The 11,575-nt window shown below is 40.4% G+C and overlaps 1 protein-coding gene across 1 annotated transcript in view; it reads right to left on the reverse strand.

Annotated features, from left to right (window-relative positions):
- The window catches only part of phyhiplb (phytanoyl-CoA 2-hydroxylase interacting protein-like b), a 33,374-nt gene extending 28,435 nt beyond the window's left edge, over nt 1–4,939 (reverse strand). Inside the window, exon 1 of the mRNA XM_072667013.1 lies at nt 4,734–4,939. Within this exon, the coding sequence (XP_072523114.1) occupies nt 4,734–4,839 (106 nt within the window). The 5' untranslated portion in view covers nt 4,840–4,939. The remainder of the gene's footprint in view (nt 1–4,733) is intronic.
- Nucleotides 4,940–11,575: the final 6,636 nt, after the last annotated feature.

Genomic DNA, 11,575 nt, shown 5'->3' on the forward strand with positions numbered 1-11,575 from the left:
CTGACACCAATACCAAGTGTACTATCACAATACTCAATTCTGAATGATATTATGGTAAAAAAGGGAACACTCATCACTGTCCAAACACAGAGGGCCAGATAACTGGACACTGATTCAACCTGGTCGCTAATTTGCAGTGTCAGCAGTGAATCACCACTAGAAATGATGGTAGTCTAGGCTTGGCCTAGTCATACACAGTTTGTGTTAGCATATATTTCCATCTGTTCATCTGGCAAAGAATACCATTGTGAAGTTGGAAGAGCAATAGATTATGTATATTGGAGTTGAATGTCTGCTAAGCACCCCATAACAGCACAACTATGTGAGATGCAACTGTTTTCTGGCCAGGCTTGGTGTGAACACCTCATACTGTGTGAGAAATAGAACTGTCAGCGATGGCACACCACTTGCGATGCGTTTTGCAAGGAGAGCGTCTCATATGGTAGCTGGAAATTTGATTTGATTGTGCTTGACAGTATGAAACATATGCAGTGGGATCATCAGAGTGCAGTTAACACCTACAGTGTTCTTTTAAATCTAACTGGACACAAATGAACACTATATGAGCTAATCTAGTGCTGCCATGCAGAAACTTGAGAAATGCAATACAAGACTCACATTCATAGGCCCTAAAATAGAACCCTGAGGGACAAATTATACTAAAACCAAACAGATACCAAATAATTTACAATAGTTTCTGCATTAAAATTATGAACTCAATATTAAACCTAGGCTTCAATGAGTTAAACCACGAAACCATAACACTACTACCAACTCTCTGCTCCAAATTCTGTTGGATTGAAAGTTTCATCCTTCTTTTTAGAAACTATACTGCGCTCATCCAAACCCAGCAGCGTCATTAGCCTGGAGTCATCCAAGCAGGGATCTTCCTCCCACACTAAGCATGAATGGGCTAATAACGATGAATCAACTCTATTCTTTCTGCCCGATCGGTACCCAGTTTGCCATGTTTGTCTTTTCTGGAGGGCACGAGCTGGGTGGACACAATTAGTAAATTGATGGCCTGTGCTAAATTGCTCCATTCATTTGGCAGCGAGGCAGGCAGCCGTGCGGGTTTGGCAGATGGTAGCCCCTGTCATGGCCTCCATCTTCACCCACACAGCTGGGGCCAGTGACTGAGAACCTGCACCGTCAGCCTTCGACTAACCCACGCACAAAGAACTACCTCAGCTGGGGTTCTTGCGGCTTCTCCCAAAGGAGAGAACTACCCACCCCCTTTGAGCATCATAGATCACTTAGCTGTATTTTTTAGAGAAATAGTCTGGAGAAAACCAAACCATCTCATTACTGTCCATGTTTACAGATACAGTTTTAGACATCACATCTCTAAATAAATCTCTCTCCTAGCAAGAACGGTTCTATGCAGGACTGAAAAAGGAGTTCTTTGACTCTCAACACAATAGTGGACCTCCTTATGGTGCAATATAGAACCATTTTAAAGGGTTCTCAAAAAAAAAAACATATACAGCTCTGTACTCACTGCCTTTACTAAATACTCTACTTTAAAGGGTGTGTTGGCATCAGAAAAGACTAGATGTTTCAGCAATACTGCACTATAAGTAAAAGGGTTCTTGGACTCACACGATCATAGAGGAACCCTATTTGGTGCTATATAGAACCATTTTTAAAAGCACTAATTATTATTAAATTATTATTAAATAATTTCCCCTAATATTAAAAAAGTTTCCCCTAATAAAGATGAAGAACCATTTATTTTATCATGCAAGGAACCGTCAAACCATTCACATCTCTATGCAGAGACACTGTCTTTACTAAAGAACCTCTGAAGAAGCATTGTTAAAGTGAGTATTCGTATCAGATTCAGTTTCAGATTCACAAAACAATAGTGGACCTTGGTGTGAGACAGAATCACTTTTAAAAGGGGTCTTTCAGGAACCATATATACAAGTTTTTCCATCACACATAACCAGGTGTTAAGCATTCAAATGGTTCCTTGTGTCATCATGGTTCCATACCATTGTCATTTACTAAAGAACCCCTGAAAAAACCCTTTTCATAAGGACACACATCAGCCATGAAACTTCAGTGGAAAACAACCAGAGCCGACTTTAGACACAGTCACGTCTGTCTGATGTAAATTAGATTTTTCACTGAAGTGTCAGTAGGCTCATGGGGGGAGGTGGGATTAAATGAATTTGCTGATAGATAACAGTTTGTCACTACTGAGGTGGAACGGAATGTATGAGAGTGCAGAAAGAGTCTGTACAGGGCAGTAAATGGCACACGCTGGGAGACAGAAAGCACAGGGAACAGTTGGGATTGAACAGAATGTTCCAGCATGACTCAGCTGCGTTGATCATGTTTGCATCATGCTCCCTGACGTGCCACACCGGACCTGACTAAGTGCAAATAAAAGAAGAGGGTCCGTTCTGATTTCAGTACAGTGACCCATAAGTCCCATGGGTTCTTTGGTTGAGATGCAATAGAAGAACCAGGTTTGGTTCCCTAAAGTGTGCAGTGACTTACAGATGGTTCCTGCACAAAGACAAAGTACTAGTTAGCATTAATTGTGGGTTTTACAGACATTTGGCTGGAAGTTTTAATAAAAACAAGAATTAAATTCCTATCTCAGAAGAATAACTCAATATCTTAAAATAATGACTTCAGTATCTCAAAGTAGTGACTATATATATGTCAAAATAATGACATTCTGTATTACAGATGGAATGGACCTCAATAGGGAATTTGCCAAATTGGCAAGATTTTAAGGAGAAATCTCTACATGATAATGGAACAAGTAAAAAGTATGTTTTCCTCTTGGAAATGTTATTGTGAAAAGTACAAGTATTCTGTTTAGACAAAATGATATAGGTAACACCATTCCTATTTACTATGTGCTTCCTTTACTCATTACCTTGGTGTTGCCAGAACCATACTCTATCAGCTGAGCTTGGATAGAGCCACATCAGACCAGATTGTCATGTGCGCAAATGAGAGAGAAAGATCTATTAGGCCATTAGGGTCTGACTGCTGTATGGTGATCTGTTGGGCACATATGGGAACATGTGTTACATTACACTCTCAAAAATAAAGCTACCAAAAAGAATTCCGTATAGAAACCCCAAAGAAGCACCACATTTGGTTCTGGAATTAACCTTTTAATTTGATGGTGCATTAAAAATATCATCCAATGAGAGTTTTTTTAGGGAGCCACAAGCAGTGAACTCCTTTTGGCACCTTAAATTTCACCTTAATATTAAAATACTTTATGTATTATTAAAACCAAATCCTTCTTCCAAAAAATAAACATATTTATCCTTCAAAAAACTAAAACCAAACAATGGCAACAATCACAGTTCCTTTTAAAGAACCTGCCAACAATTAATGGCATAAGCTGAATTCATCTGCTATTGGAAAACTCCATGTTTCATGAACAGAAGGAGTAATAGGTTCCTTGGGGCAAATGCAAATGCCAAGCATGTATTCTATAGAAGCCAGTGTACATGAACAGCCATCACACAACACAAGAACTGGCACACTCTGCTTCTGTTTTTCTGCACAGGCGATGTCAGCAAGAACACACACTCCTTGTCCCCCCTACCCCTCTCTTCAGCAAAGCTTGCACCTACCCCCCCCCCCCCCCCCCCTCTTCAGCAAAGCTGAAGGGACTCCAGGTTCCACTAACAGAGCGGTGGTGCTGGTGTGGAATATAAAGCAGGCATCTTAAGCAATGCACCTCAGCATACAGACTAGCTGTGTCCTTCACAACTCCAGGACTAAAGCCATAACCAACAGAAATAAAGGACAGGAACTTGAGTACATTATGCAACATCACACACGCATATATGTGTGTGTGTGTGTGTGTGAAAGGATGAAAGAAGAAAAGAAATGCCAAAGTCCTCCTTGCCAACAAAAAGTATACCCCAGTGAGGAGCAAAGTATACACATTTATCATTGCATAATGGCTGTGCAGCAGGGGGGTCTTCTGAATATCATCACTGCCATAGATGACAACAGAGAGTTTAGCCTGCCTATGGCAGACCAGGCTGAAGTGCATTTGGGGTGAGGGGGATATCAAGATAATATGATATAAAACAGCTTGGTTTCTTAAATGTTCCTCTCATCAGAAGGTTGACTTGAGGTATTGCCAGGACAGGGGCTCATAAGTGACCTTGTTTCAACCACTGGGAACAGAACACCAGGCTACTTTTGATGAGATGAATCAGCAGAATGTGCATTTAAAGTGATGCCTGCATGGTGGACGAATGAACCACTTCACTGAGAACTGGAGAGTGGTGTAAATGATGCACTTTAGACTTTGTGCTAGAAATACTACCTATCATGTGATATTTCCCCCCAAACTGAGCCCTGATGTGAAGTCGGTGTCCATGGTGCTGAAACGCTGAGCACCAAACCCAACCAGTGATGCCTGTATCTCCCTCCTGCTCAGTGCACGTGCATCCTTGAATGCTATCTGAACGACTACTTACTTACTGACCAAAACCACTGAACTTCTCTACCTGAATCTGACTGGCCACGTCAGATGACCCAGTGAGTCTAATTCTTCTGGATAGTAAATCAGCAAATCCACTCAGGCTGTAACGTTTCCCAAAACCAGACACAGATGACTTTACTGAACAGTGCAAATCGCCGTCATGCAGAATTTAAACACCAACCCTACGCCCCCCACTCTCCCCACCCCTACCCCGCCACCTCACACACAAACACACACCTCCATCCCCTTTCTTTACCTTCTCGATCACAAAGCTGGATCGCGTCCAGGCTCAGATTCTTCAACATGTCTTCGCATGGGCTGGTGGGGCTGCTCACGCTGTGAACCACACGTGGAACCTCCATTCTCTTGCCCTCTTCTCGCGCTAAATAGCCCCCCAAATGCTTGTTAGGACTGAAGCTGCCCGTGCCGCAGGACGGGTCTTGTGGAGGGAGGGAGGGAGGGAGGCTGGATGTGCCCTCTCTCTCTCTCTCTCTCTCTCTCTCTTTCGACCAGAGTTGGGGGAGGGAGAGAGGGAGGGTGTGGCGTCAGCAAAACGTCACACCAGTTGGTCTTCTCCAGGCACTGGGAGGTGAGGGGAATGATGACCAGTGGTCTCAAAAAGGCAGCACTTATCCACGAGGCCACTCTTCTCTGGATCACTAGTGCAAGCACACGAGTACACTCTCAAAAAGCTACAAGTGTTCATTCATCTCCTGGACAACTGGAACACGCGCTGACGGATTAGTCGCGAGCGGAAAGTGAATTGAATTGCTCCTTATGTAACGGGATTAGCAGCCCATATGGCTGGTGCGCAAGGTTCACTTGTAACACTGGCACGATTTGTTAAGCAAATGAATTTCACTGTTATAAAGAGGAGCACAGTACAGGTCAGTTCTGTCATTGGTTAATTACACGACGACTGCAATTGCAAGTGCAATAATTTGAACTGTGTTGTTGTCTTTGTGGGGTGTTTCCACTGATTTCTGTTGCTAAACCATTAAGAACGAAATATTTCTTTAAATTCTTTTGTTTTGTGCTGAATAAAAGTGATATGTTTAAATATGGTGGCATTTAAATGTGAAAAAAAGACCTGGTTCTGTGAAGAGTTAAATGAGTAGAAGATCACCTGATCTCCAAAGACACAAAATTAAAGGTAGAATATTCTTTTTAACATTTTAAGATCAAGTTATTTGCCCCATCGCAACAGATAAGAACAAAAGCTATCTTTTCTGACATAACAAATAAATCCTTTTAACTGTTGTTTTGTGTACCGTAAGGCTCTGAACAAATGTCACGTTTGAGAGGTAGGCAGGGATAAGGAGGATGTATTTGTAGGCTAGTAGTTTTTAATAAAGACAGCCACATACAAAACTAAATCAGGAAACAACCAAAGAAAAAACTGGAACAAACAGAGAAAGCAAACAGGCTAAACTAAACCAAAACAAGCAAGAGATACTTCACAAACTGGAGACCGAACATGAAGGCAGTGAGAAACACAAAAGACATGCACTTACACTATAACCAACAAGAACCACAGGTAATAAAGATACTACATATCGTTGCTGTACACAGAAAAACAAGTATCTCCAAAACAACAGCTTTACAGGAGAAGGAAAAAACCTTCTTAACTTTCAATGAAAGTCAATGTGAAGCTTTTCTATTGGCCCATTTATCCAGAATTATTAACACAGGGTCGGAACATCCCGAATGATTGGTGGATTATTTTGTTTTTGCACAATTATTTAGTGAGAAAAATGGAAAGGAGCACTATGCAAAGGTTTGACAACCCTAAGATATTTTATTTTTACCGATCAGTTTTACTAACTTTTAGGGCTATGGCTTGTTCACACTCAGCATTAATATAAAACATTATATATAATATTATGTAAAATATTAAATAATTGATGTCCACAAATCAGGAGAAGGCTATACAAATAATTTTAGGTAGCTGGTAGCCATGGGCTCGTCTAGGCAGCAGTTTGGAAAAAAAGGGTGCAGAATTAAATGAAAATAAATTCTCTCCAACTGTCAAGCATAGGGGTAGATCGGTCATGCTTTGGGCTTGTGTTATAGCCAGTGGCATGTGGAACATTTAACTGGTAGAGGGAAGAACAGATCCATTTAAATACCAAAACATTCTTTTCACTGAAGCAAAACTTGAAGCAAACATCACATCTGCAAAAAAAAAGCTGAAGATGAAACGTAGATGGCTTTGACAGCAGACAAATGATCCTAAACACACCACGAAATCTACAATGAACTACCACAAGTGGTGTAAACTACAGGTTTTGCCATGGCCCACACAGTCCCTTGACCCAAACATTATCAAAACTCTGTGGGTGGACCTTAAAAAAGCAGTGGATGCAAGACAGCCCAAGAATCTCACAGAGCTAAAAGCCAAATAACGGGAAAAAAAGACTTTTGGAAGCTACAAAATGTTTACAAGCTGTGATTCTTTCCAAATCTTTTACATCAACTTCAAGTAAAAACTATTTTGGCCACAAAAAATGTGAGGTTTCATGGAATAAGAAGGGGAAAATGGACTTGCCTTCATCCTCCCAGTATTGGCAGAATGTCTGGGCAGTATGTGTATTAATCCATTCATCCTTTCATCCACTTTATCCTAGTCAGGGTCGCTTTGGGTCTGGAGACTACCAAGAATCACTGGGCACTAGGCAGAAATACCACCTGGAGAGGGCTCTAGCCCATTGCATGGGACCACACACAAGCATAGCCAATTCACCTACCATGTGTATTCATGAAAGGTGGAAGGAAACCAGAGTACCCAGAGAAAACCTGTTCAGACAACTCCTCAACACTAATATTGTGACATATTAATAACTAATATAAACTACAATAGCAAAATGTACCTAAATGAAGAATGAATGGCTTCCACTTAAAGCAACATTATGCAAGAACTGGTATTTCTTGCTCCTGGGCTCCCCCTACAGTCGAGAAGTGCAATGAAAAAAGCCACATTCATTTCTGTTCAAGCGTAGAGATATTCTCAAACTGGTAAACATGCTCCATACTGTTTCTTTAAGTTACTTTTCATATAATAAAATCTGAATATCCAATGATAACAAAAGGACAAAAGTATTGGGACAACTGTTTCTTCTATTTTCAAGGATATATAATAAGAGGTTATCCTGGTCTTGTTGGAGTAACAGTCTGGGCACTTTTAATGTGGGCAAGTGTTTATGATAAAAACTACACTGAGCCACTCCACTGGACTGGCAGTCTGGCTGCTATTGGAACTGACAACAATTATTAACATTATTGGGAATTATTAAGGTTATTAGGAATTAGGGAGGTTATTAGGTATTAGGAAGCTCACGTTTATGAATTTGGTCTTCCGAAGCTGAATGTAAAGATTTGTTACATTTTATGGGTTTGGTTTTAACTCTTGGCACAGTCTGCTCTGCTGCGTGTCTAGTGGTGTCTCTCCTTGACCTTGACTGCTATGATATCCATTTTATTACATAAAGCTAATACATTATATACGCCCCTACGATGGGCCAGATCCAGTCAGCGTGCTGACCTTGCTCAGAGTGGATGTTGGCTAGGGAAATTTAGGCTTGAGGTTTGAGGGGAATGTGTTTAATTTTTTAAACACTTCTTCTGGAGCCTGGACCCAGCATTCCTGTGGTGAAATGGTCAGGCTGGAAGGGTGTCACTCCATTCCTAGGGAAGTCAAGTTCAGCTGCTATAATAACCACATGTAACTGAATACTATGTTCTAAATCAGTGGTTAATCCAGAAGCAGGCCTACACTGAGAAAAAAAGGCAGGTTAACTTATAGTTTACAAAGAAAGCTTTGTGTTTTCTTAGCTCATGTTGCTTAGAAGTGTGTCTCACTCAAAGAGTATAATTCAATCAGTCAGTGAGCTTAAAGTTTTGCCATATTTTAATTTAGTTTCCATTTCACCCAATTAGTCACTGCTAATTCCCACCCACAGGCTTTTCCCACTACATCTACAATACTCATAACCCAGGAGGGGACTCTTGAGAGTCTCGATGTTTCTCATGGACAGACAGGTAGACAGCTCTAACACACATGGTCCATGTAACTACAGAAAAAACAATGAAAATATATCAAAATATCTGAGTTCTAGTGTAAAATACAAACAATGATACCAACATTGACTATTATTTTATACATCCAGCAACGTTTGGGAGAAACAAAAGAAAATAGATCCTTAAAACAGAACACTGGGTGTGTTCATATTATAATTAGAACTCTTAAAGAAGGTAAGGCTCTTATTCACTTTTACTGCTGTATGTAAAAGTGGTGGATGAATAAAGCAAAGAGAGAGGAAGAGAGAGTGAGATTAGCTAGCTTGTTAGCATTTGTTGAGCGTTTCTGTGACTCGACGGAAGTGAAATGGTGAGGAATATATAGTTTCCTTAAAGCTGTGTGGGCAGAACAAACATCAGCTTTGTGATTGGTAAAGGTACAGCTTATACTATTATCCAAAACTGTGACCTCTTTGGAGTAGGGAATGTTTTCTTGGCACACTTTGGGCCTTTTAATGCAAATCAGTCATTGCATGAACGCCAATGAATTGAAACAGGTCAACATGGCCAATATAAATTTAATACAAAATCCCACTTTTAATGACTGCTGCAGTTTCAGAATTGTTCACCCCCTTAACAGAACCCCTCAGGTGTCTCAAGCACACCTGATGCACACCTGTCCTCTTTAAACTCAGGGCACAGTCTACTCTGCTGCATTATCAGCTGTCATTCTTCTCAACCTGGACTGGGACAGTATGCACTTTATTTGATTAGGCTAATGCATCGAATATATGCAGAAAATATGTGTTATGTGTGCCTGTTATTGGTTGATGCCACCAGTGGCACTCTTACCAGTTTGTAGATAAGGATGATCTACACTCATGTTCAAACTCATGTTTGAACAAATGTCCCTTAAAGAACCACATACAGTAGTTTCTCCATCATAGAAAAGAACATTTAAACATTGAATGGTTATTTGAGTTGTTGTGGTTCTATATATAACCACTGCATCTACAAGAACCTTGCAGAACCTGCTTTTGTGAAGATGTATATGAGGTAGCTAAACTGATGAGCAGCAAAGAAATGCTCTTCACATTCATTTATCCATCTTTCCATCTGCTTCTTCCTGGTCAGGGTTGTGATAAGTCTAGAGCCTACCTGGAATCATTGAATAAAGGCAGGAATACCCCTGGACAGAGTGCCAGTCCATTTCAGATGTACCTAATAAAGTACAAATAAGATATTTCAATGCATTTATAAACATTAATATTAATAGCCACCAAAAATCTAAAGGATTGCTGTCAGATGGGTCAACACCATATACACATATATGTACTTGCACCGACACTCTTCCATGTCCTTTGTAAGGCAGTAGTTCTATATAGAACCATGACAACACAAAGAACTATCATAGAACTGGAATAAAACTGTTCTTTGGCTGGTAAAAACGTATTTTGCCACAATGAGAATCAATAATGGAACTCTAAAACGAATAGTTTTAAATATTATAGTATTATATTATAAAAGTATAGTATTATAGTCATTTATATTTATTATAGTACCAGTAAGGTTTTGGTAAAATTGTGTCAAAGAAACCTTTAGGAACCAAATGTAAATAGGAAATGCAATGTTAGATTAAGTTAAAAAATGAATGTATACTTTTAAAAAGCGCCTTTCCACTGCCACACAAGGACAAGGTCAAGATTGTGGTTGTTGAACAAATATCTTACAGACCATTGGTGTGGCTCAAGGCCAGCATGGTAGGAGATCTTCCATGGTGGTCTTTAGCCTACTGCAGAGCTTGGTGTTCAGTGCTGTGTTGTATTGGTGGTTGTTGGGGGGTGGGGGCATGTGTGTTCCCCGTAGGTAGACAGAGGCAGCAGTAATCCAGCACGCCAAGCCTACAGATTAATAACAGGGATATACCACTCCTAGAGCAGCAGCACTGAAGCCTTTCCCAACCCCCCACATCTCTATTTTCTCCCCATCTCTTTCTGCTTCTATTCTTCCACCAAAACCCTCTAGTTTCATTCAGCAGTCATACCCAGGCCTAACTTACCATACTACTTGTATGTGCTAATCGGTAACATTTTGTTTCCATCTGTTATCAAAGAGACAGGAGCATGGCAGATGGGAAGAGGCTTCACCAGAGAGAAGAGAAGGAGGATGAAGAGCAATGGATGCTGATATACACTAACTGAATACACCAACCCATAGATACACACATACAGGAGGACAGACACATATTATGATCAAGGGAGATGATTGTGGGGCAGTGGTATAAATGTTAATCTGCTGTTGCAAAATGGGGGTTGGTGCTGCAGGCCAACCTCTGCTCCACCCCCTAGCATGGACACTCACACACCACATTAATGCATGCTCTGACCTCTTCTCTCTGACTATGCAGTGCACAGCAGTCCAACATGCCTTTATAGTATCACCAGTGGTATTCTATTAGACTGATGATTATGCTTTTAAACAATCAGTCAATATTTTATGCAAACAGCAATAAGAGCACATGGCACTGCATTAAAGATTACTGTAACACAGTGATGATGCTATGGGGTTCAGATTTGTCATGGTGTAGTAAGCTACAGTACTATTCAAATCAGAGGGCACTTATTTATTTATTCGTACATGGGTTAAAACATCCACCAAGCACAAGTGTCTTCATTTTTCATGAAACATTTCAGAAAACATTAGACATAAGCTATTCCACATATCATTGCTGCCATGCCAAAACCTTGTATCTCCACTTTTGCAGTTTTTAATTTTTTGACATAATTTAAATTGGGCAGTTGTTCTTTGTATTGTGTAGAAATGTCTTGATGGCCCAATAGAAATGCTCCAAAATGACTTTGGAATAAAATCGTTTTACAATTCTTTATCCACTGAAAGCTCAGAAGGTTATGGAGATACAAGGTTTTGTGTGACAGCAACAACAAGGAACAGGAAAGAGGGAAAAAACTGTGAAACTCTGGCTCCTGGTAAGCTCCACTTTTACTTCAGATCTGAGAACATCCACAGAGGTTTCTGTCCATCCTTACATCCTTAAACTGTTACATTTGCTGCAACCACCCC

Source organism: Salminus brasiliensis, chromosome 22 (genome assembly GCF_030463535.1).
Source record: "Salminus brasiliensis chromosome 22, fSalBra1.hap2, whole genome shotgun sequence".
Taxonomy (NCBI): Eukaryota; Metazoa; Chordata; class Actinopteri; order Characiformes; family Bryconidae; genus Salminus; species Salminus brasiliensis.